General features: G+C 38.9%; 1 protein-coding gene across 4 annotated transcripts in view; it reads left to right on the plus strand.

Annotated features, from left to right (window-relative positions):
• GABRB1 (gamma-aminobutyric acid type A receptor subunit beta1) overlaps positions 1-27,754 on the plus strand; it is a 358,276-nt gene that overhangs the window by 309,711 nt on the left and 20,811 nt on the right. For 3 of the 4 annotated variants that reach the window (XM_038556011.1, XM_038556014.1, XM_038556013.1), the window contains 2 exons: positions 26,829-26,966; positions 27,101-27,253. In XM_038556011.1, the coding sequence (XP_038411939.1) occupies positions 26,829-26,966; positions 27,101-27,253 (291 nt within the window). The remainder of the gene's footprint in view (positions 1-26,828; positions 26,967-27,100; positions 27,254-27,754) is intronic. The other variant, XM_038556012.1, reaches the window with a different exon arrangement.

Genomic DNA, 27,754 nt, shown 5'->3' on the forward strand with positions numbered 1-27,754 from the left:
TAGGTAAATGGCCAAGATTATTTTCACTTTCAGGGTCTTTGGTCAGCAATATGGAGATTAAACTAAATTATCTTTGCAAAGTCTGAAAATATACAATAAAAAGGCTGTGCTGAAGGATTCTTTTAGTATAATTTTATTTAAAAATTCGTGTTTTACTAATGTGAACTTCTGGAAATCGAGCACCCATCCACATAACTGAAAGACCAAAATGGAGATTCTTTAGGGAGAAAAAAATAGTTCAATCTACTCTTAGAGCCCCAGCCATGTTGTTTCATGGGAATCTAACTGTATGTCTTCTTGACGGGATTCCAATATGACCCTTGGATATTCTATGGAAATTGGGTATGAGACACTAGACTTCATAACCTCTCTACTTTTTCCCCCATAGATACAACTACAATGAGTAAGAATTTCAGTCTACAAGCTAAAATGTGTCAAAATGTGTTCTTTGTATTCCACAATTTAATTTTAGAGATGATGGCTTAGTCTAGTAATTTCCATTTAATCTTTTAAATATAGCAATTTCTTGGAGCAATTTACTTCAGGTATAAATGCAGTAACCAGAATTGCCCCTTTCTTCCTGCCTGATTTTGATGGTGAGCTCAGAGGGCAGAGGTAAATGGCACCAGGAGAGCAAATGAGATATATCTAAGTTCATTCACATTTCAATTTTGACACTCCCCTCTCGGGTTGATTCTAAGCTTTGGAGATACTTATAGACATGTCACCCTATGGAGTGGGGAGAAGGTGCTCACCTCTCACGTTCAGCCTGTGGGGTCCTGGGACTGAATGTCCTCAAGTGACTTCAGAAAGAACTTGTGCTGTCTGGAGCCCAGCATAGGTGAAATCAGATCTCACTCCAATGGAGACTAGACATTTTGTGGGTGCTCACTCAGCTCCCACTCAACTTTCTAGCAATAGTAATATGCCCAAGACTTAACTGGATCTCTGATCTTGGTGTGTGCTGCAACCTTCCAGTGAGGCAAACTTGAGATCTCTTAAAGGACCACGAGTTCTCTCCCAGTGTGTGTCTGCAACCAGAAACATTCTGAAATCCTTCCCCACTGTTATGAATCCATAAGAAACTCAGACAGAGCTGTCTCTGTTGTCTTCACAACATAACAGAACATACCGCCTGTTCCCCCAAATGGTAGAATGAAAAGCTTTCTCTGTAATCTTACCTCCAGCATCAGGCACAGGCTCTGCTCATATCCAGAACACTAAAGAGGCTCTCTAGCGTCCTATCACCTTCCCAGAATCCAGCTTGAAGAGGCATAAGCAGGCACAAGGCTTCCCAAATTCACATCTGACTCTTCTCTCTATACTTCTGTTCCCCTTCATCACATGAAGTCTTAAATTATTGTATGTATTGTGGGAGTTCAGGGTGAAGAGGATTCTTCAGAGAGTTTGCATTATAGACATCCAGCTGACTTTCAAAATCTTTTAAACTGGAGAGCCAAGAATTTGCTATGTTTATTATACAGGTTCCCCAAGGGCCCCTTTTCCCGTCTTCCTGTCCCCAGTAGTGTATGACCACAATTGTATTGTCTAGGCTGAGGTAGGGATAAGGTGCTTGGATTATAAGCAAAGAAATTCTGTTTGGGATTTAATTACAGAACGATTCTGCATCTTCCTTTTCTAAAAGACTAAGACCAAGGTATCATTATGAACCACTTATCACATCACCAATACAAATAGTTTTAATGTGAACACTTTTACCAACCATAGCATTTCTATGGCCAGGGCTTCTCAGCACCAGCACTATTGACATGATGAGCTGGACAATTCTGGTGGAAGACTATCCTGATCATCACAGGACTCTTAGCAACGTCCCTGGCCTCTGCTCACTAGAAACTAGTAGCACTCATCCCAAATTGTGACAATGAAACATGTCTCCAGATGTTGCCAAATGTCCCTTGGGCAGGGTAAATCACCCTCATTTGAGAACTGCTGCTATAAACTCATCCTGAAGCAACATGTGATGTCTGTGTAACGCTTCTAAGTATTTTGATGATAGAATGCTTCTAAGAAGCGCTCTGTAGCTGTAACTTTGCAAAATGACCTTTTTTATCTTCCCTATGAGTCAGGTAGCAGAGATTACTGGCCCCATTTCCACAGTTAGAAACTTGGAAGCATTTAGCTTTCCCAATCAGGTCATGGAAGTCTGTACTTTCATTTTCCCCCTCTGAAAAGTGAAAATGATAATCACCACTTTTCTTCCCCAGCCTGAGGTCAGGCAGTAACTACAGAGCAACACCCTTTCCTAACTGCTGCTCTCAAACTTCACATCAAGCAGCTTCAAAGATAAATTTACATTTGCCTGTCTTTCTGTTTGGTGGACATCAGAAATATAGCCCTCAACGTAAATAAAATGGCAGCAAGTCATATGTTTCATCAATGTAACTGCCAAATTACACGGAGTAAAAAATCAATTCCATCCCAGCAAAACCAGTAATAATCAGATAGGGTTTTTTTTTTTTCTGTCATGCACAGACATGCAATTTTGTAATGCAATTTTGAAAACACAGATATTAATGTGCCAAACATGCCTGCCACAATAACCTCCCTGACACCAATCTACTACGTGGAAATGAGTGCAGATAAGCTGTAGATACAAACTGTGAACTGTCGGCTCAACAACATTCTACTCACATGGATTTCTAAAGCCAAGAAATTATACAAGAACATATAATAGTTTCTAAGCCACAAAAATACATGGCCTCCTAGTTGCTAAGGCTACCCAACCCAATCCCAGAGGGAAGCCAAAAAATATGGGATATTTGAACATGCTGAGAATTGCAGGAGAAATCTCTCTTGTTGGGAAATAAAATTTACTTGTCTTGGATACAAGAGCTACTATGTGATTATTATAGGTTGTGGGCAATACATCTGTGAAAACCCAGCCAGGGCAGAGACTACATACTTCACATGCACAAATGAGGAAAGCATTTAATTTAGAAATTAAATTGGGTGAGTCTTAATAAATATTGTCAGAGTATGAGTGAAAAACAGATATGAGACTAAAAAACATACCTAAAAGAAATCAACAACTAGGCAAATAATTAGTATAAATTGAAAATAAACTCTGACCTGATGCAATGGCCATTTTTAAATTAATGCATTATATTTTTACCAGCTGCATAATGATAATAAGTAAGAGATATGAAGAATGAGTCCGTATCATTTGCTGCATGTAGATATTTGTTAATTCATGCATAGCTAAAATAGTAAAGACTGTGCTTTTCAAGACAGTTTAGTAAAAAGATTATAACGTAAGCATTAAATATAGCAAAACAGGTAATTTGTTATAGTTACCATAGCAATCACATGTATTTTAAATGTAAAGATATTTCTAGCTGAAAATTTGAATTTGTGGAAAGGTATATTAATCACAATTTTTCTAGTGTCTTTTAACATAAATGAATTTTAAAATAAAACCTTGAAAGGATCAGTGATCCAAAGCTAAAATCATCAGGAAAAATCTAAAACTCCTGCAACTAAAAAAGTAAGATTTTCAGACAGTATCTTGGCTCTGCCTATGAATTTGGAAGGTCTTGAGTGCCCTCTACAGGTTATTTAAGTAATATTCACAGATTTGAAGTTCACTTTCCCAAGATATATTTGGACAACGTGGGAACCCCTTCCCCAAAATGCATTAAGGTTTTATTTTTAAAAGCATTACATGTTCACCACATAAAATTTTTGGAATTAAAAAAATCATCAGGGAGGAGTTAAAATGGCAGAGCAGTAGGGGGAGCCCGAGCTTGCCTCATCCCTCGAGCACAACCAGATCAACATGAAATCATTTTGAACAACTAGGAAATCAACCTGAGGATTAGGAAAACAATCTGCACAAATGGAGGGAGAGAACGTGGCAGATGCAAGGTTCAGAGCTGTGAACCGGGGGAGAGAAAAGCCACCGTGCTGTGGATTGTGGACTGGAGGGGATGCTTTCTGAGGAGGGACGTCAGGGAGAGAGGGAGAGAGTGGGAGAGAGAGGTGTGTGGGTTCACACAATACATTGTGGTGCGGGGTTCCCCTTGGTCACACTCGGAGAGATCTATCCCCTACCTAGAGTACATTTGGAAGAGAGGATATTGCCTCTCCAAGGACAGAAGGCCCACCGGGGTCCATTGAGCAGCTGTCCCACAGCAGAGGGCAGAGGCGCATGCAGAAGGCAGATAACCTGGCCATGCTGTTCACTGCACTTCACTACAGACTCCAGCCACCATGTGCGCAGCCATGTGAGTGCTCTTCTGGGACAGAATGGTGCTGGGTCTCCGAGGCTTCCTTCTGGGACGTGGAGCAGGTCTGTGCCTTGTGGAGCCCTTTAAGATTTGGAGTTTTGAATCCCAGCCTCCAGCCAGAGATAAAACACAGGAGAATTGTGTGTCCCAGGCCCAGACAGGTTAGGGCAGAGATCTGACGAAAGCCTGGGACATAAGAGAGGAGATTGTTTGCTTTTCTGGGAGAGCCTCCTGAACCGCAGCCACGAGTTCTCCTTTCCGAGGAAGAGAGGGCAGAGTGATACCATCTTTCACCCCCCACCCCCACCCCCCACCCACCAGCACTCCACCAGGACTTCAGAGAAGCACAGCACCACCATTGGAGGCTGGAGACACTTACACCAACTCCCACCCCACTGTGCCCTGTAGGGACATCTATCAAGGACAGGTCTGACTGAGCCAGCTCAGCAGACCTCTCCCTCAGAAGACCAACACAGGCCTCCCGCATGTACCAGGTCTACTGATCATAGAGTGCTCCAAAGCATCAGTCAGCTTCGGTTCTGCTGGAAATAGGACAAAGCTTTCTCTCTCTCTCTCTCTCTCTCTTTTTTTCTTCTTTTTTTTCTTTCTTTGGTATCAGGCTTATAGTTTTTCTCTTGTTGGTTGGTTGGTTTCCTTTTCTCATTTTTTGGATCAGGCTTCTTTCTTTCTTTCTTTCTTATTCTTTGGAATCAGACTTATACTATTTTGCTTGTTTGCTTTTTTGTTCTTTTTCCTTTTCTTTTTTTGGATCAGACCTTTTTTTTTCCCAGGCTTATCTCAACAAACAAATCACAGCACACCCAGTTAAAGGTCCAGCCCCCACTGCAAGCAAGGAAGAACTCTGTAGAGGACTGACCTATGAGAAAGAGCAGTCAATACACAACTGCGAGCGCATACTCCAGAAACATTTCCTGAAGCACCAGGCCCTGGACAGTGTATTACCCCTTCTTAATATAACTTACTTTCAGGAGCAGGAAACATAACAAGCATTCATAATACACAAAAGATAGAAATGTAAACATAAAGACAAGATGGAGAAATTCTCTCCAAAAGAAAGATCAAGAGGTCACAGCCAGGGATTTGCTCAAAAGAGATATAAGCAATATATCTGAGTAAGAATTTAGAACAACAGTCATGAGAATATTAGCTGGGCTTGAAAGAAGCATAGAAGACACCAGAAAAACCCTGGCTGCAGAGATAAAAGACCTAAAAACTAGTCAGGCCAAAATTTTAAAATGCTATAATTGAGATGCAAAACAGAATGGGTGTAATCACAATAAGGATGGAAGAAGCAGAGGATCATATAAGTGACATAGAAGATAAGAATTAGGAAATAATGAGGCTGGAAAGAAGAGGGGAAGAAAACTATTTGATCACAAATATAGTCTTAGTGAACTCAGTGATTCCACAAAGCACAATAATATCCATACCATAGGAATCCCAGAAGAATAAGAGAAGAAAAATGGGGCAGAAGGTTTATTTGAACAAATCATAGCTGAGAACTTCCCTAATTGAGGGAAGGAAACAGGCATTCAAGTCCAAGAGGCACAGAGAGCTAGCTTCCCTCAAAATCAACAAAAACAGGTCAACACCAAGATAACTTAGTGAAACTTACAAAATACAAAAATAAAGAGAGACTTCTGAAAGCAACTGGTGACAAAAGGCCCTTAACCTATGAGGGTAAACACATAAGGTTAGCAGCAGACCTTTCCATAGAAACTTAGCAGGCCATTAAGAAGTGGCATGATAGATTCAACATGCTAAATGAGAAAAATATGCAACCAACAGTACTTTATACAGCAAGACTGTCATTCAGACTGGAAGGAAAGATAAAGTTTCCAAGACAAGCAAAAACTAAAGGAGCTCATGAACACTAAACCAACTCTGCAAGAAATACTAAAGGGGACTCTGAGTGGGAAAGCGAGTCCAAAAGCAATAAAGACTAGAAAGGAACAGAGATAATCTATAGGAACAGTTACTTTACAGGTAATATAATGGCACTAAATTCATATCTATCAATAATTACTCTGAATGTAAATGGACTCAACGTTCCAAAAGACATAGGGTATCAGAATGGATTAAAAAAAAATTGGTTTGCTGCTTACAAGAGACTCATTTTAGACTCGTAGACACCTCCAGATTGAAAGTGAGAAGGTGGAGAACCATTTATATAATGGAAATTAAAAGAAAGCTGGAGTACTCATACTTATTCCAGACAAACTAGATTTTAAACCAAAGACTGTACTAAGAGAGGGAGAAGAGCACTATGTCACAATAAAGGGGTCTATCCAACAAGAAGGTCTAACAAATGTAAATGTAATTGTAAATGTTTATACTCCTAACTTGGGAGCAGCCAAACATTTAAATCAATTAATAACAAACTTAAAGAAGCTCATTGATAATAATACAATAATAGCAGGGGACTTTAACACTATATTCACATAAATGGACAGATCACCTGAGCAGAAGATCAACATGCAAACAATGGCATACAGGACAAGATGGACTTAACAGACATGTTCAGAGCATTTCATCCTAAAACAGCAGAATACACTTTCTTTTCCAGTGCACATGGAACATTCTCCAGAATAGATCACATACTGGGTCACACAAATCATGCTTCAACCAATACAAAGAGAGTGCATATTTTCAGACCACAATGCTATGTAGTCTACCACAAGAAAAAATTTGGAAAGACCACAAATACATGAAAGTTAAAGAACATCCTACTAAACAATGAATGGGTGAACCAGGAAATTAAAGAAGAAATAAGAAAACACATGGAAGCAAATGAAAACATTCTACTAAACAATGAATAGATTAACCAGGAAATTAGAGAAGAAATTTAAAAAATATATGGAAGCAAATGAAAATGAAAACACAACAGTCCAAAATGTTTGGGATGTAGAAAAGATGGTCATAAGAGGGAAGTATGTAGCAATACAAGCCTTCCTCAAGAAGCAAGAAAAGTCTCAAATCCACAATCTAACCTTATACCTTAAGGATGTGGAAAAAGAACAGCAAATAAACCTAAAACCAGCAGAAGAAAAGAAATAATTGAGATTAGAGCAGAAATAAATGATAAAAAATTTTTAAAAAACAGTAGAACAGATCAACAGAAGTAGGAGCTAGATTTTTTGAAAGAATTAGCAAATTGATAAGCCTCTAGGCAGACATATCAAAAAAAAAGGCCCAAATAAATAAAATCACAAATGAAAGAGGATAGATAACAACCAACACCACAGAAATACAATTATAAAAGAAGAATATGAGCAATTATATGCCAACAAATTGAGCAACGTGGAAGAAATGGGTAAATTCCTTTGCCACTAAAACAGGAAGAAATAGAAAATTTGAAGAGACCCATAACCAGCAATGAAATTAAATCAGTAATGAAAAATCTCCCAACACACAAGAGTCCAGGCCCAGATGGCTTCCCAGGGAGTTCTACCGAACATTTGAAGAAGAATTAATATCTACTCTTCTGAAGCTGTTCCACAAAATGGGAATGAAAGGAAAACTTCTAAACTCATTCTATGAGGCCAGCGTTACCTTGATTCCAAGACAAAGATCTGACTGAAAAGGAGAATTACAAGCCAATATCTCTGAGGAACACGGATGCAAAAATTCTTAACAAGGTACTAGCTAATTGAATTGAATACAGCAGTACTCCAAAAGTATTGTTTACCATGGTCTAGTGGAATTTATTCCTGGACTGATCCACAAATCAGCCAACGTGATATACCACATTAGTAAAAGAAAGGATAAGAACCAGATAATCCTCTCAATAGATGCAGAAAAGGCATTTGACAAAATACAGCATCCATTCTTGATTTAAAAAAAAACAAACACCTCAAGAAAGTAGGGATAGAAGGAACATACTATCAACATCAACATCATAAAGGCCCACAGCTAATATCATCCTCAATGGGAAAAACTTGAGAGCTTTTCTCCTAAGCTCAGGAACAAGACAGGGATGTCCATTCTCATGTTCATTGTTCAACATAGTACTGGGAGCCCAGCCTCAGCAATCAGACAACAAAAAGAAATAAAAGGCATCCAAATTTTTCAGACAACATGATACTCTATGTAGAAAATCCAAAAGATTCCATCAAAAAATTGGTAGAGGGATCCCTGGGTGGCACAGCGGTTTGGCGCCTGCCTTTGGCCCAGGGCGCGATCCTGGAGACCCGGGATCGAATCCCACGTCGGGCTCCCGGTGCATGGAGCCTGCTTCTCCCTCTGCGTATGTCTCTGCCTCTCTCTCTCTCTCTCTGTGTGTGTGACTATCATAAATAAATAAAAATTTAAAAAAAAAAAAAAAAAAAAAAAAAAAAAAAAAAAAAAAAAATTGGTAGAACAAGTATATGAATTCAGCAAAGTCACAGAATACAAAATCAATATACAGAAATGTATTGCATTTCTATACACCAGTAATGAAGCAGCAGAAAGAGAAATCAAAGAATTGGTCCCACTTAAAATTGCACTAAAAAACATAAGATACCTAGGAATAAACCAAACCAAAGAGGTAAAAGATCTGTATACTGAAAACTATAGAACACTTATGAAAGAAATTGAAGAAGACACAAAGAAATGGAAAACCATTCCGTGCTCATGGATTAGAACAAATAGTGCTAAACTGTCTATACTACCCAAAGCAGTCTATACATTCAGTACAGTCTATGTCAAAATAACACCAGCATTTTTAATAGAGCCAGCACAAACAATTCTAAAATTTGTGTGGAATCAGAAAATATCCCAAATAGTGAAAGTAATATTGGAAAAGAAAAGCAAGATGGGAGGCATCACAATTCCAGACTTCAAGCTGTATTACAAAGCTGTGATCATCAAGACAGTGTGGGACCGGCATGAAAACAGACATACAGATCAGTGGAACAGAATAGAGAATCCAGAACTATAAGGCCAACTAATATTCAACAAAGCAGGAAAGAATATCCAATAGGAAAAATACAGTCTCTTCAACAAATGGTGTTAGGAAAACTGGACAGCCACATGCAGAAGAATGAAACTGGAGCACTTTCTTATACCGTACACAAAAATAAATTCTAAATGGATGAAAGACCTAAATGTAAGATAGGAAACCATCAAAATCCTACAGAAGAACACAGGCAGCAACCTCTTTGACCTTTGCCGTAGCAGCTTTTTATTAGACACATCTCTGAAGACAAAGGAAACAAAAGCAAAAATGAACTATTGGGATTTCATCAAGATAAATAGCTTCTGCACAACAAAGGAAACAACACAACTAAAAGCCATCCTTTGGAATGGAAAAATATATTTATGAATAACATAGCAGAAGAAGAGCTAGTATCCAAGTTCTATGAAGAACTTATCAAACTCAACATCCATAAAACAAATAATCCAGGTAAGAAATGGCCAGAAGACACGAATAGACACTTTTACAAAGAATACATCCAGATGACCAATAGACACATGAAAAGAAGTTCAACATTACTCATCATCAGGGAAATACAAATCAAAACAATGAGATATCACCTCCCACCTGTCAGAATGGCTAATATTAACAATGCAGGAAACAACAGATGTTGGCAAAGATGTGAAGAGAGGGGAATCCTTTTGTGCTGTTGGTGGGAATACAAACTGGTGCAGCCACTCTGGAGAACAGTATGGAGTTTCCCCAAAAAGTTAAGAATAATATTACTCTATGACCAAGCAATTGCACTACTGGGTATTTATCTAAAGGATACAGAAGGGGCACATGCAAACCAATTGAAAGGGGCACATGCACACCAATGTTTATAGCAGCATTATCAATAATAGCCAAATTATGGAAAGAGCCCAAATATTCAACTGATGGATAAATATATATGAATATTACTTAGTGATTAAAAAGAATGAAATTTTGCCATTTGCAACAACATGGATAGAACCAAAATGTGTTATGCTAAGTGCAGTGAATCAGAAAGACAAATACCATATGATTTCACTCATATGTGGAATTTAATAAACAAAATAGATGAATATAGGGGAAGGGAAGGAAAAATAAATAAGATAAAAAGGAGAGGGAGGCAAACCATAAGAGGCTCTTGAACATAGAGAACAAATTGAGGGTTGAAGAAAGAAGAGAGGTGGGAGGATGGACTAAATAGGTGATGGGCATTAAGGAGGGCACTTGTTGGGATGAGCACTGAGTGTAATATGTAAGTGATGAATCACTAAATTCTACTCCTGAAACTAATACTACACAGTATGTTAACTAACTTGTATTTAAATTTCAAAAATTCAATTAAAAAATCACCTATAATCCTAACATCTGTAAATAACCACTATTAACTGTTTCTATATATATTCTTGATTATATACACACATATATTTTTCAATGCTTGTTTTCTCTTAACGGCATACCATAAAGATTTTGCCATAAGTTGTTTGGGTGGAGTTTTTTAAATTTAATTTTTAATAGGTTCTCCCAAAATGTGTTTTATTGACAAATCATTATTTCTTATCATCAAATTTCTCAGTAAAAAGTGGCACTCTAAGAAAAAGGAAAGAGGAATTTTTCAGTAGCTATTCAGGGGTGAACTCACAAGCAGTCAGACTAGGATGCACATGACTCTTCAAAATAAAAATTAAAAATGCCATAAAGATATTCTGAATTGTTTTCCATATTCTGGATACAAAGTCATGAAAATTAAACTAGATAACTGACGTTATCATCTAAACTCTTAATCTGGGTTTAAGGCCAGCAGCAACATTGCCAGAGCAATAAGGGTAAAGTAGTATTACATGTGGATTAGTTGGTAATTGCCTTGGTTTCTACTTTACTTGTTCACAATCTTATTATCTTCAGAGATAATTTACACTTTATTTATTTTAAGATTTTATTTATTTATTCATGAGAGACACACACAGAGAGAGGCAGAGACACAGGCAGAGGGAGAAGCAGGTTCCATGCAGGGAGCCCGACGTGGGACTCAATCCCGGGTCTCCAGGATCACGCCCTGGGCTGAAGGCAGCGCTAAACCACTGAGCCACCCTGGCTGCTCTTTTTAAGATTTTATTTATTCATTTGAGAGACAGTGAGCGACAGGGGTGGAGGGAGAGGGAGAGGGAGCCCAGTGTAAGGCTTGATCCCACAACCCTGGGGTCATGACCCCAGCCAAGGGCAGATGTGCAACCACTGAGCCACCCAGGTGCCCTGAAAATTTACACTTTAGAAATAAGGCTACATGTAGCATACTGGGTGTTTACCAAATTCAGAGGTGAACTCTTTCCCTAGGCTTGATTTCATTTTTTATTCTTTTATTTTTTTTAAGATTTTATTTATTTGAGAGAGTGAGAGAGAGAGTGCATGAGCAGGGGGAGGGGCAGAGGGAGAAGGAGAAGCAGACTCCCCACTGAGCAGAGAGCCCCACATGGGGCTTGATCCAGGACCCTAGGATCATGACTTGAGCTGAAGGCAGATACTTAACCAAACTGAGCCACCCAGGTGCCCCTTTTTATTTTAAATAAAACAATTATTTACAACTTTAAGGATGCCTAATAGATCAAGCATTTTTTTTTAAAGATTTATGTGAGAGAGAAAAGGGGCACATGCTAGTGGGGAGGAAGGAGGAGGGAGAAGTAGGGAATCTTAAAGCAGACTCCCCACTGAGCATGGAGCCCTACGGGGGCTCAGTCCCACAACGCATAAGATCCTGACTTGAGTCAAAACCAAGAGCCAGGAGCTTAACTGAGTGAGCCACCCAGGTGCCTCTAGATCAAGCGTTCTTAAATAATATACAGTCTTAAATAGGATTTTAAAACTATCTTAAATGACATTCTGATATTGACATACTGGATCTTCTGCTTATGGGTTAATCCTTTCTTCATGTGTTCAAGTGAATGTTGTCATCCGACCACTTAGAGAATATGGGCATAAAGGACCACAACCATACAGCTGTTTCAAAATGGAAAGGAGTTTTGGTCCTCCTTTATATGCAGAGCAGAAATTGCTGGCAAAGGTGGTGACATCTAACCACTGTAACTCCAAGACCTTATTTGAGATTAGTTGAATAAGCGAGGCCTCTCCTTTCTGTGACAGCTGTATTAACAAAAAGCTGTCTCAATTTTGGAACAGAGAGTTCTCACAAAACTTTACAAAGAGTACATGTTTTATTTGGTTGAAATACTGTGAAATTCATCTTTAAGAAAGGTGTACCCATATCCTGGCAGGAATTAGAAACAAGAGTTAACAGTCACGTTTATTTCCATCTTTTACCCAAGTTATTTTTTTTTAAGGAGGGAGTATACAGGGAGTTGGTATGTTCATTAAATATATATACAATGTAAAAGGGTTTCAAGACTATAAAAAATTGACCATAAATATCCCAGAAAGATCTACTCCATGATTGTTAATGTAAATTGGAAAGAAATGGATAAGAATTTTTTTCTGAGACATAAAATATCCTCCCTTAGACTATTAAGACAAATAAAATATAGATGGCTGGTGGCCGTTTGTTTTGAGAAAATTATATTGGTAACAAACGTATAAGACAAACATTTCATAATAAGATTTTAGGATTTCGGTTGTGATTATCTTTTACCCCACCACTGATTTTGGCAACAGAGCACCACTAGTTCTCATCTGTGACCAAAAATATCCCTAAAGCATATGCACCTACATAAATTAATTAGCACTTATTAAAGGAAACTTGACATTGTGAAGGGAAGGTTATTATCATGAGCCTACAGAATTACATTAGTACCCCAAATGGTTAGTGGTGGCGACAGCATGGAATATTCCATTCCATTTTTCCAGAAGGGAAGAAAGGAAAATCCTAAAGCACCTAGTCTGATGAGACTGATTCAATCTGGACAGGATTCTAGCCCTGGACCCCATAGAAGGGGAGTCAGTAATTGACAGGCAGCTCAATTTCTCTAAACACAAGTCAACACAGAGCTCACTTTCTTATTTGATAGGCTTGCAAAATCATTGAATCAGGAAAATGTGATAAATACAGAGATACAGACTCGAAGCTAAAACCGTTAGGTAAATATTAAATGGATAAATTCTGGTGCCACCCCAAAAAGTGCTGATCAAAGACTTGATATCAACCTAGAAGGATATTGCCAAGAGTGTTACAAGGCTCTTTGTCTCTGCCATTCCACATTTGTCTCAACCAAGGGAATAATGATAAAAGGCACGTTTATCGAATTTGAAGATAACATGAAACTAAGAGGGTGAGCAAATAAGGATTTTTTAAAAATCTCAACAGACTAGAACGTCAAGTCAAATTGAATTAGATAACATTTAATAGAGACAGATATTAGATCCACGTATGTGAGTCCAACTGGAGGAAAAATGTGGCTGTCAAAATGCTAACTCGAACTTGCACTGCCGTCATAGAAGACCAGTAAGACCAGCGACTAGAAGTTTAAAAGTCTTGCTCTTTGTTAGCCACCCACACCGAGACTACCATGAGTTAGACAGGCAGGGTGTAAAGCATATAAGCATCTCATCAGCATGGGGCCAGGAAAATGATACAGAAGGTGGGAATAAGGGCAGCCCCGGTGGCCCCACGGTTTAGCGCTGCCTTCAGCCCAGGGCGTGATCCTGGAGACCCGGGATTGAGTCCCACGTCAGGCTCCCTGCATGGAGCCTGCTTCTCCCTCTGCCTGTGTCTCTGCCTCTCTCTCCCTGTCTCTTGTGAATAAATAAATAAAATCTTAAAAAAAAAAAAAAAAGGTGGGAATAGGGTCAGACGGATGCTCAGTCTCAGAGGTGGCCCCTGGACAACCCAAGGGTGTAGCTACTGCAGGCAGTCCAACCTGCCAGTAAACTTTATCCTACGAAATTATAGGTGGTTGGCTAATTTAGAATTCAGGACGGGCCAACAATTAGAATCAGGAGATCTGATGATCATAGCAGGATTCCCAGCAGTGAGAAATTTAAGGGGAACTGGATATATTCCAGATAAAGAAACCTTGGAAAGAGATCTTACGCAATGCACTAAAGCCCTATTGGTATCTGGGATCCAGCCAAACCACTTTGCCATCAAGCACTATAGGCAGTGTCTTCATGCCATGAGTTTCTCAAGGGTCTTTAATTGGCTCAAAAATACATAGAAAACTACAATCTTAAAACAAATATAACATTAACAAGTCAGCTAAAACCCAATGCTTTTATAATGACATGTAAATTATGTTTAACATGGGATGTTAATGCATTTTAATATAGTTAATAAAATATGAGTAATGTGTCTCCAAATGCAAAAGTGCCTGGGGCATAAAAGTCTTTAAGTGGAGATGATCTAGCATATGTAAGGATGAATGGACCAATCTGTATTAAGCAGTCAGATATAAAAGAGCAGGACTCTTGAAAAGTCATTCTGGGAATTTCCATATGGGCCAGACATAGGAGGTACCAAAGCGTGAGGGGAGTGAGTAGAATCCCGGGCATCAGGTCCTAGATCCGGCTGAAAATAAAAGGGGCTCCTTGGGGGATGCTTAAGAAACTAGAAAAGATGCCTGGACTCTAAGATTCTAAATCTGAACGAAGTGGTGTGATTCCAGGTCAGTCAGAAGTGGCTCCATGACCAGGGCAGGATTAACGCTGGGGGTGCAGGAAAGGTGTCAGCTACCCCCGAGAGGTAGAAGAGACGAGGTCAACATTCCCCCCTCTCAGTTTGGGACTCCGCGGGTCGAGGGGCCCATAAATAAACTGGAAACTGCTAGCAGAGGAAAAGCTTTGTAGACAGGCTATCCCAGGAAAGACCAGAGCCAGGAGAATGAAAGACTGAAAGGGGTGGTGCAGAGTGTCCTCAAGAACTGGGTGGCGCTACCACATAGAAAAGGTACTGGGTTTGTCTTCTGTTAACACCAGGGGTAGACACGGATCAGACAGTGAATGCCCTCCAAGAAGATGAATTTTTATCTATTATGAGGACATATTCTCCAACGATTACCTACAAACCGAATCAAGGATCAATAGCCATCCCTAGGGACCGGATGACCACTCAGACAGCATCTGTCAGACAGGAGCCAAACGTGAAGTGGGTTGCTGCACAGATTTGTACTTAAAGTTTTTTAATACTATGAGAATAGTTTAAAAGTATGTCTTCCATAGTTTGTTTTGTGCTCCTTAAGATATCACAGAGACACAAATGTGGGTGAGCAAGGAATCCAAAGTAGCTTTTAGTATAAACATTGTAAGAGATTTGGAGGCATTGGAAGGATGACACTCAGGTGACATCCCTGTCACCTGCGGCTGAGACGCACAATTACAAATACCTGCAGAGCTCAAAGAACAGAGATACCGATTAACTCCTAATAGTTCTGCCCTTGAGGAGAAGGAGAAGGAGGAACTAGAGAGTGGCACTCTACCAGGTTTGTTTCAGTAGGTCATTTTCTAACAATAGCTGAAATGCTGATCATGAGGGGGATCTAGGACTCTTCAAGTAAGTGCAAGTAGGGACTGGCGAATGTAGGAGGGGAACATAGTGGCTCCTGTATGACCGGCCACCTTCAGCGCCACATTCCCTGTGTGCTGACAGCTAAAAGAGAGGGGCGAATCTCTCCTCTAACTTTTGGACAAAAGTCCCAGATTTCCCTGGAAGTGAACCGATTTGGGCCACCTCTCTATTTCTAAGAAATCATTTGATCAGGGGATTGCTGTGAGCTGATTGTTTTAGACCTAATCTTGAGCCAGCCAGCGCAGCAAAGGGGTTGATATTTTAACAATGGGCCTAGGCCGATCACGCTCCACACTAGGAAACGTGAGGTGAGGCGATGGCTGCTCCTCAAAGGGAGGTACATTACTGGCGCCCACTCATGGATGAGAAGCTTAAATATCTACATTCTCTAAAACACAATTTAAGTACAATTTTAGCCCATCCTCTCGGGTCTATTAAGCCCAGTGGGGAGTCATTTTTATTTTCAGATTAGAAAACGTATCCAAAATAGAGTGTTTCAAATAAGAAACACTAACATCCAGATACTTCTACATTTGTACTAGCTCCATGCATCTTTATCCATTGACATCGACTTAATTTTATCTGTACTTGCTGCACCGCTAAGAAGTCCCCAGGGGCTGAGAGGAAATTTTAAGAGCTTCTGTGTAGTTATTGTTGCTAGGAAACAATATCCTTGGTATCCAAGTGTTTAGGCTTTGAGGCGCCGTGTGAAGTCACTGGTTCATAAAGGAAAGCCTTCGGTAAATAGGTTGTTTAGGTGTGAGTAAATTGATGTTCGCTCTCTGAGGCAAAATGTTCTTGTGTAACCTTTGAATAATAGTGAATTTCTAGGCCCCTATTCTTTCCTTTGGATCTAGTTGCCATTATTGCTCTCAGGAGAACTCAAACTTCTACCTGAAATGGAGTGAGCATTTTCTTTTCCCCCCAAATCATGTGTAATTATCTCAGTACCTTGAACACTAAGCCTAACGGGTTTTAGTTAAACAAAGTGCAAGTGAACTTGGAAATAAAGACCCAGACCGCCGACCGTATAAACAGTTGACTGCTATTCAAGTCTGTATGGGTGGATGGCCCTCTTCCAGCTCTTCGGCTGTGCATGGCACTGAAGTGTTCTGCTGCTCTTCAGAACTGGAGGCAAGGGGCGGAGCCGTCTCGGCTCCCCTCTCAACACCAAGCTACAGACCATCTCAGGACTCGCCATTCTAATTATTGCTTACATTTCTCCTGTAGGATCCCATGACTCAAAAAACCAGCTTGAGGTTGTAATTTGTCACCTAATTACTCAGTAAGGCTAAAATTAACAAGCAGCTTTTCCCATTTCCTGGATGTCTAACCCACCTGCAAGGCCCCTGTGAGCAGAAGCATCCTAATCAAGGAATAAATCCAGCTCAAGAATGCTACCGATCAAGTTACCTGTACCGGGTTACCAGGTTGGGGCAACCCATTTAGGCCTCTAGGCCGCAAATGATATTCACTAATTCATTTATCTGAAACTATGTATTGGATGCTAGACAGAACCTGTTCTATGCATCAGGAATTTTTTTTAAAAAATGAATAAAAGAAGGTCTTTGCTTTCATAAGGTATGTATAATGAGGGCTGGAGGACATAAATGGCAGAGATAAACACAAAGCTATATAAACAGATGAAATATTCAGTGATCAGATGTACCATGAAACTGATGGGAGCCCATCAAGAAAGCAGAAATCCCTCAAGTTTTCTCAAAAAAGGTAATTTAATAGAATTGGTTATAAAAATTGGAAGGGCTAGAAAAGCAAAAGGGAGAAGTGGTTGCTGGAGGGGCGAAGGAAACAGCTGACGTGCCCCTCCTTCCCCTTGCGCCACCGTGCTGGAGGCCGCGTCCCAGTCCCTGGGATCTCACCAGAGATGCTGTTCTAGATACAGTGGAATTGCCAGGTGAGGCGCTGCCTCTGCCCAGCTTCAAGTAGCTGGGATCCCCCTCCTGCTCCCGCACCATCACCCCGCTGTGACACTACCACACAGCTAGAGCCAGAATCCAGGCCTTCCCCTCCCCGTCCTTCTACGCTTCTGACAGGAAGCCAGTGAGACCGGGAGTCCAGCGAGACCGGGAGTCCAGCCCAGCAGCACCGTGTATGGAAGGAAGGTGGAACGTGAGGCACAGAAACACCGAATGGATGGCTGGCACAGGCCATCACAGAGGTTTTACTGAAAAGCTCAGGTAATCCCAAACCCGGAGCAGATAAGTCTTCCCTAGAAGAAAAAGAGGATGTATCAATCCAGTTTCTATTGCAGATAACAGAAGCTCATTTGGCTCACTTAAGCCGAAAGGGATTTAATATAGGGAGGTGGTACCTACAAAATTAAAGGACTGGAGTTGTAGGCTCCAGGCTGGGCCACTGGAAGTGACCCCCAGAGCCACAGTGCAGACTTGCCCCCCAAGGAAACCGACAGCACCGCCACAATCAGGAAGCTGGTCTTCAGGTAGCATCTATCACCATGTTGAATTGAGGGTCACAAAAGCTAAAACCAGAATTCCTGGTTCCAGAGCCATTGATATACTATATGAGCTATGCCAACAAAATGAGTGTGTCAAATACCACCTCTGACTTCACTTAACTCCCATCTAATCCACGGAACCTGAGTCCCATCCATACTCTCAGTTGCAAAGGAATCTGGGAAACGTAGTTGTCTTTCCTGAAGAAGATCAGAACACATACTAGTGAAAGCCAACACACATCGTATCTGACACCGAAGGAATTCTGGGGTGAAATATCTAGCATGTTAGATGACATTTACAAGCTCCCAGAGAACAAGAGCCCCGACAGTTTTATTTATCACTATACCTCCCGTAATTTTCCAGCCCCTGGCACACAGTCAGCACTCGATAAATACCTACTCATGGAATGGAGATTCACGTATGGGTGAGTGCCTGGTTTTCAAGGTAAGGTCGGTAACACAAAGCCAGGAGTCCTAATGATAAGAAGCAAGAATTCAGTAGTCTACAAACTTTTATTAGATACTATCTGCTAGGGACTTGGGGCGTAGGCTAGGCACTGAGGTACAGAAAGGAATGAAACCAGTCCCTGACTTCAAGGAACTCAGGGCCTGTAGGAGAAAGACAAAGAAGCCAAGTAAAATTCAACACGGTTTTGTGTGTTGTTCAAGGCAAGTGCGTAGTTGAGTTGATAAAAGTCAATTGGAAGCAGGAAGAGCTGTGACTAGTTGCCTTAGGTGTCTGCCTACTCTTCTTCCTACACTCAGTCACGGCTACCAATCCCTTTACTCTTCTCAGCCCACTTTTACCTTTGCATACTGAAATCTTTGAAGATTTTATAATGTTTGTATATATTTAACTTTGCCCTTTAAATTTCAGTTTTCCTGCTAAAGTTGAGTTGCTTATGGAGTAAATTTTATGAAGTAAATCACAGTTTCCCACTGACATCATCCTAATGTTATGTTATTCCCTCTATATGTTATTCCCTCTACCTGTTATTCCCTCTGGCAGGCAGGCCTGCTCCATCTATCTGGCCAAATCCTCTGCAAAGCCATCTCTAACCCCCTGAGGTTAACAGTTTGCTCAGCCTGCTACTAGACCACGAGATCCTGAAAAACAGTGTCAAGTCTGACCCACTGTATATCTTTAGTGACTAGAATAGTGCTTGACACACAGTAGATTCTCAAAAATAGGTGTATTGGAATGTTAAATGTAGTTTCCATTGATTTGCCCTGCCAATTTAGAGGCAGTTGGTGCTTCAGCAGAGGTCCTGATGGATATCCAGGAAGATGAGAGGTCGAATCCAGAGTTGTCCATGGCAGGGGACAAGAGTCAGCAAAAGCCTTATATTAGGGCCCTTGGGAAGGGGAGGTGAGCAAGCAGGTGTCTCTGATGAGCAGCACATAGAAGCTCATATAGAAACTGTGTTTGATCAGCCCTGTTTTCACTCCTACTAGAAACAGGCCACCCAGGGCCACAAAGTAATGATAGAGGCTTAATGAGGTCAAAAGCTGTAGGTGAATCCATCCCCAAACTGGGACAAGGGCAACAGTTTGTATTCAGGCTTTGATCTATAAATAGTATGTCTCTCCACAGAGAGTCTCTAGACACTAGGTTTAAGAACTCCCTCCCTAACAAATAATTACAGTTTAAATACATTGCCAACTAAGAGCAAAATCATGTGTAGTCTAGCTCAGAATAGGACAGTATCTCTTTGTGAAATGTGACTAACAAGGACCTGTCTGCATGAAAACCACTCCGGCCCCACATAAAGGTGAGCAAAGGGTATGGGGTATGCTAGTCTAAACCCCACACTCAGATCAGGTCAGACAAGAAGAGAGCTTTAAATTTCGGGTATATTGTCTTGGATTTTTTTAAAGGATTTTTTTAAACTAAATTGTACTTATTTTGATCCCATCGATGATTTTGAAAAAGCTTAACCTCTCACACCATCTTCCTGAATGGATATTGCTGAAGTATTGTTCATCACATAAAAAAAGGTGGATGGGAGAAATGTTTCCCAGGCCTAGCATCAGCACTTCTCCTTCTTCCAAGCCAGTTGGTTTGTTTTCATCTCAGAGGCATAGTGGATTTTTTAACTGATCCGATTTTGTGTTGATAGAAGGCACTTTTATGGCTCTGAAGAGAGACCGGTCCAGATGATCCTGGAAGCTCATTCATCTCCTCCTTCCCAGCAGAGAGCAGACTCAGCAGATCTCAACCCCACAGAAGCACAGGCAGGTCCCAGTTGCTGAGTTCCTAAGGCTGTACCTTTATGATCAGGCCACTTCCTCCCCTGGGACCTTCCATTGTCACACAGTCACCTAGTCGTATGCAGATGTCTAGCCAATCCCTTAGAAAGTAAAGCATTACAAGGCGGGGCTCCTCTCTCCTCCGCTCTACTGGAATCTCAGCTAAAGAATCGATCTACCTCTGATGAGCCTGAGCTAAGGGATAATGAGAATTTGGGGAAATTTGCACTGCACTACATCTTTGCTGGTAAAATTTTCTCAAATAAGCCCCATTCTTTCTCTTCTCCATGTCCTTTTTTAAAATTTAGTATTTTGTTTTTAACATATACGCCACACTGAAAAATAAGAAATATCAAGATAAATATAGTGAAAATTTCCCTCCTATCCCTATCACCCATCTACTTAGGTCCCCCAAAGGAAATAATTACTAGTTTGTCTTCTGACTTCCAGAGTTATTTTTTAAATACATATACAAGTATATATAATTATATTTTTGCTTTTCTCACATTTTTCACACAAATGTTAGTATGTTATAGCTGAACTTGGAATGAGGGGTGGGGCGAGTTTTTCTTTTCTATTTTTAAGATTTTATTTATTAGACACTCACCAGCAATATCTGACAATATTTGCTTCTCTACATGCCCAGCAACATAATGGGTTATCAATTTGTGGATTTTTGCCAGGTTGACAGGCAAAAAATATATATATATTGTTAATTTTAATTTGTATCTTTCTTATTATGATTGAGATTGGTCATTTTTCCCTTTTTAATGAACTGTCTTTTAATATCCTTTTTCCATTTTGTCATTAAGTTTTTGGTTCTTTTTTTGTTTGTAGAAACTATATATTAAGAAATACAGCCCTTATCTGCAATATGCACTATGATTATTTTTTATTATTTGCTTTTGATGTTGTTTATGGGGTTTTGCAATGCCTGAGGGTTTTTTTTTTAATATAGACAATTCTGTCTTTTTTTTTTTTTTTAATAAGTTCTGGTTGTTGTGTTACAGTTAGAAAGGCCTCCTCAATGCCAGGATTATAAAAGAATTCTCCCTCATTTTCTTCTAGTACATACATGGTTTTATTTTCTAGGTTAAACTATAATTAATTTGAAATTTATAATAATTCATGGAATGAAATAAAAGCCCAACTCTATGGAATGTTCTAGTGTTTCCACAATAAACATGATGCTGACTTTGAGACCGAGATAGATACATTTTACTATGTAAGGAAGTGTCCACCTATTCATATTTATTGAGGGACGTTGTTTTGTTAAAAGACTAAATGGCTATTATGTTTGGTCAAATGCCCTTTGGCACCTCTGTAAATAATTATATGTTCTCCTTCTCTTTAAATCTGTTAATATAATGAAGTATGTTACTAGATTTTTCTAATGTTGAACAATTTACACTCTTAGAATAATCCTCACTGTGCTTTATTATTTAATGTACTGCTAGATTTTGTTTAATATGCTCTACTTACCTTGTGAAAATAATTTGGAAGTGTTCATTCTTAACCATTACTTTGGAACTGTTTTAGTAATAGAATTATAAGTTCTTAAATATTTGAGTCTAGTGAGTGTCTGTCTGTTTGTAGGAAGTGAAATCAAGCTGTTTTGATCTTCCATGTCTCTCCTGATTTGAACTTAGCAGATGTTTTTTTTTTTACAAGAAAATCATTTATTTCATTCAGATTTTCTAATTTGTTTGCACAAACTGAAACAAAGTAGTCTTATGATTCTTTACAGTCCCCCTGTTTCCAAGGTGATTGCCCCTATGTGTTATTTATCCAGCCTGCTTCATTCATTTGATTAGACTTTTCTGTAGAATAGTTTCCTCAAACAGGCCCCTGGGTGATCTGTTCTCTGATCTCTGTATATCATCCCTGGAAAAAAGCAGTATCTTGGCATGGAATGGGACCCTTGGGTCTCACATTTGCTATCCTTTTTGTCTATAGATATTCTGTAGATGTTATCCCATAGCCTTTCCTTTCAGTATAAGAAGTCCAATATGTTTTCCTTTGAAAATACCTTGTACTTTCTGTCTGGAAAATTCTGAGCTTATTCTTCTATTCTTGGAGTTTAGGAATGATATCACAATTACCTAATACAATGAGACTTTTGATCTGCAGAATACTTTATTTATTTATTTATTTATTTATTTATTAAGCTCAAGAGAACTTGTGTTTTCTTTTTATTTATTATGACTCCTCTTCTTCTTTCAAGGATGTCTACTATTTATAGAGATCTCCTAGATGCCCTTTGTTTAAAAGCCATTATGTTTTCTTCATACTTTCCAAATCTCTATAATTTTGTTCTCTTTTGAGGTACTTCTTTCAAATTGTCTTCTAAGACATTAATCTGGCCTCACCAGTGACCATCTTCTCAATTTGTCTGAAACCTCTTTTATTAAAAATCTATAGGTTTTATAGCACAAGGAAAGATTTTGTGCTCTAATCTAATATATTTAAGTGTACATATATATATGCATGTATATATAAATATGTATAGAGTCTTCCTATATTTTTAATAAGTGTGGGAAATGAAGAGTTAAAACTATTGTCTGCTTCCACCACTGGTTGTTTTCACTAGAAGCCATCTACTCTGGATGTTCTGCTTGTTTTTCTTCTCGGATTTCCTTATAAACATTTTTTTTCTACATGCGCTTTGGGGTTTGGGCCCAGCTGCCAGAGAAACATAAATGTAAAGAATGTTCTAGGTGAAAAGTAGGGTGAGCTCTTAGTGAGTGATCATTCTCCTGCTGATACACCAAGTGGTAGTCTTTCTCTCTGAGACAGCCTAACTTTTTAACACCCCCACCTCTCCTTAAAGGACTGAAAAAACAATTCCTCCAGTCACACAGCTGTTAGTACCCTTTATTTAATAGGCCCAAAGAGCCCTTGTCCCCAGCTTTAACCTCACTGTTCCAGTCTCCATCCAGAAACTCATGCCACTAGTCCCCAGACTCCCTCTAGTCCCAGAGAGGGTGGGAAGGAGAACCAATGACACCGTTGTTCACCAGATCCAAACAGAGTTGCAACATCACATTATCAGATCCTACTTCATGTGGGACTTTGGATTGGAAGTGGAAGGGAGACTCTCAAGGTTGAATTTAAGCCGCCATATTGCCTCCAGTCATTTTCCCCAAAAAAGGAGATTCTCATTCCAGAACTCGTAAATGGGATCCAGGGGGATCCATGATCCTCTGAAATTACCATCAAATTGTATTTATTTATGTATTTATCTATCTATATATATGTATGTATATGTTTCTGTGGAGTTTTTTAGAAGATTTTTTTAAAGAATTTACTTTTTTTTAGAGCCGTTTTAGTTTCACAGCAAAATTAAGAGGAAGATATAGAGATTTCCCCATATGGCCTGCTCCTAAACATCCTCCCCCATTATCAACATCCTCCCTACATGAGTGGTACACTTGTTACAGCTAATGAACCTATATGGACACATCATAATCACCCAAAGTCCGTAGTTTACCCCAGGGTTCATTCTTAATGTCATGCATTCTATGGATTTGGATAAATGTATAATGACATGTATCCACCATTATAGTGTCCCACGCAGTATTTTCACTGCCCTAAAAATCATCTGCACTCTGCTTATTCATCCCTCCCCACCCCTAACCCCTGGCAATCACTGATCTTTTTAGTGTCTCCATAGTTTTGCCTTTTCTGGACTGTCACACAGAATCATATAAGATGTAGCCTTTTCAGACTGGCTTCTTTAACTTACTAACATGCACATAAGTTTCCTCCATGTCTTTTCCTGGCTTGACAGCCCATTTATTTTTGTTGCTGAATAATAGTCAATTGTCTGAAGTTACCATAGTTTACTTACCCATTCACTTACCAAAGGGCAGATGCCTTGGTTGCTTCCAAGTTTGAGCAATTATTAATAAAGCTCCTATAAACATCTGCAGCAGGTTTTTGTATGATTAAAAGTTTTCAAATCCTTTGGGTAAATACTGTGGAGCACAACTGATTACTTGATGACATGGTAAGAGTATGTTTAGTTTTTTTAAAGAAACTGCAAAACTGTCTTCCAAAGTGGCTGTGCCATTTTAATTCCCCACTAGCAATGAATGAGCATTCCTGTTGCTTCACATCCGGCATTTGGTGGTGTTAGTGTTCCAGATTTTTACCATTCCTATAGATGTGTAATGGTATCTTTCTATTGTTTTGATTTGCGTGTCCCTGAAAATATATAACATTGAGCATCTTTTCATATGCTTATTTGCCATTTGTATATATTCTTTGGTGAGGTATCTTTGGCCCATTTTTTGATCAGGTTGTTTGTTTTCTTATTGTTGAGTTTTAAGTCTTTTATAAATATTTTTTCTCCCAATCTGTGGCTTGCCTTCTCAAGACAAGCCTTGACTTGACTCAAGACTCTCTTGAGTTCAGAAGTTCTTATCAGATTACAGACTCTTATCTAAATTTGGTATAAACCCCCAATATACCAATAAGTCAGTATGCCAATAAGATGTAGATCACTCTCAGTCCACTAGGTAAAGAGGGTCTTACAGCCTCTCTGACACCAGAGAGTAAGTAAATATCTTCTATTTCTATGTCTGCACTTGGAAGATTACCCTTTGAAGAAAAGGCAAGTTCTTGGACCTAAAAGGAAATAGTTTTAAAGAGAAATAAAACAAGATGTATTGAGACATACCATAGTAAATAATAACCTCCATAGAGTGACAAAAATAAATATAAAACAGTTATGGTTCAATGAGTTTAAGAATAAGAATTCAAAAAAAGAGCTTCTTCAAGAGAAATTAGAAAAATTTAAAGCAATAAACTTAAGACAGGTTTATTTCCCCTCAAAAAAAGAAAAGCTTAAAATTTCTTACATTCTTGCAATAATATGTTGATGGTGATCCTTTGGCACATAGCACTCCACTTCTAAATTTTAAATATATTGTTTTTTAATCTCTTGAAAAAACGTTACTGGCTTTAATCAAAAGTAGGTCAGCATAATGCCTACTACATTATATGGTTATCTTTGAAATACAAATCCTATTAATTCTACTGGAAAAAATATTTGATGCTTTTTTATTTGAAGTGAATATAAATATAAATGAACTTAGAAATATCTTCTTTGTCTCTACCAGGTAGAAAGCGACAAATAAACCTTTCCATGTGCCTTAAATGATTTTTAGATTTTTAAATATATCCATATATTGTTTTTATACAAGTTAGTCCTTTAAATGACCATAATCCAGCTAAGCCACTGTGGGAGCAGAAGTGGAAAGGGAAAGAGAATAGACTTTAGGATAGACCTTTCTAATGCACTCTACAATCCTCTACACATTCCTCTTAAACTAACAAAAGCCCACCCTCATAAATATTAAGCTATACAAGTATTATCAAGAATTCATATAGTTCTTCCACACTTACTGCAGTAAGCATACTGTATAGAATTATCAATCACCTGAAACCTGAAATGTAATATTGTATGTGAAATATACCTTGAATTAAATTTTAGGTGAAAAATTCATATAGTTCTTAATTTTCATATAATTCTTAAATCAAAAATCGGGCCCATAATCAACTGAACCACCAGGCACTCCTAGCTATCTAGTTAACCAAAGAGTTCCCATCAGTAGATGCAAATTTTTCTTAAATTAAGAACTATATGGATTTTTCACCTATATATTAGATGTAATAAAAATATAAAATGGAAGCTTGCTTATATTCTAAAAGAAATGTATATTTACTTTTTAAATGTCCTGATCATATAAATGGGTATGTACAAATTTGGTCTTTCGTTATACTCCATCCTTTTACCCTTCCTGTTTCCCTTTTAATAAATATGTGCTCAATGATTACTGTTGTTAAATGATGTATACTAAAAATCTATGCTCAGATACTGGAATCCAGCTGTCCTATTACCTTTTTTTAAATTTCTTTTAGGGAGAAACAGAATGCGTGCAAACAGGGACAGGGGCAAAGGGAAAAAATCCCAAGCCGACTCCCCACTCAGTGTGGAGCAAAATGTGGGATCTCAGTAGATCATGACCTGAGCCCATATCAAAAATCGGGCCCATAATCAACTGAGCCACCAGGCACTCCTAGCTATTTAGTTAACCAAAGAGTTCCCATTAGTAGATGCAAAAGCAAATATAGAACAGTGATAACAGAAATCACTGGATGATCACAGAGCTTATGTCCATGAAGCCAGATGCATCCATCTTATCAGTGCTGCCACAACCAACCAACCCATCAGGAATAGTTCTCATCGTGAGACCTATATGCCATCCTGATTTAAAGTATTGTCATCTTACCACCACTTGCTGGGAATTTTCTCTCTGGCTCCCAGACTGTCTTCAAAATGAATTTCTAGACCAAATGAACTCTATTTAACTATACTAAATTTCTTGGTTTCAGATGGCTATACCACGGATGACATTGAGTTTTACTGGAATGGAGGAGAGGGAGCAGTAACTGGAGTCAATAAAATAGAGCTTCCTCAGTTTTCAATTGTCGACTACAAGATGGTATCCAAGAAAGTGGAGTTCACAACTGGTGAGGATATTTTCCCCAAAATGAAGTAGGAGCACTGTGAAAGAAAGATGATTCCTACCAAATGGAGATCTGATTTTTGTTTTCTTTTTTCTTTTTTCTTTTCTTTTTTTTTTTTTTTTTTTTTTTTAACTCAGGGGCATATCCACGACTGTCACTAAGTTTTCGTCTAAAGAGAAACATTGGTTACTTCATTTTACAAACCTACATGCCTTCCACACTGATTACAATTCTGTCCTGGGTGTCTTTTTGGATCAACTATGATGCATCTGCAGCCAGAGTTGCACTAGGTAATGCATTCCCAGCACTGCAGAGAACTAGTACAATTCAACTTCAACCAATCAACCAATGTAAGAAATTATAGGCACGGGTGTCTATGAGAGCAAGTCAAAGAATGAGATGACCATTAATGGTCCTTGATAGTAAAGCACCTAAGTGTAAGCAGTTTCAGGATGAATGTTTTACAATGAAATATCTTTTTAGCATTTTACCAAAAAACAAAATCTTGGAATCAATACTACCTATATAAGTGCTTCTTAGAGTCTACTTTTAAATTCTTATTACACTAATTTTTACTAACTTTGTGGTGATTTCCTCTTTGGTCCCTGCTTTTTACAGTAAAGAATATTAAAATTCATTATTCTCAAATGGATTTTGGAAAAGCTAAACCTTGTGACTATTAACAAGCTATGTCAATTGTTGGGCAATACTATCTTTCAAACATTCATGTAGATTTGAGTTTCCCTTAAACATAGCTCATCACACTTGAATAAGGCACAGACATTCATCAG

Source organism: Canis lupus, chromosome 13 (assembly GCF_011100685.1).
Source record: "Canis lupus familiaris isolate Mischka breed German Shepherd chromosome 13, alternate assembly UU_Cfam_GSD_1.0, whole genome shotgun sequence".
Lineage (NCBI taxonomy): Eukaryota > Metazoa > Chordata > Mammalia > Carnivora > Canidae > Canis > Canis lupus.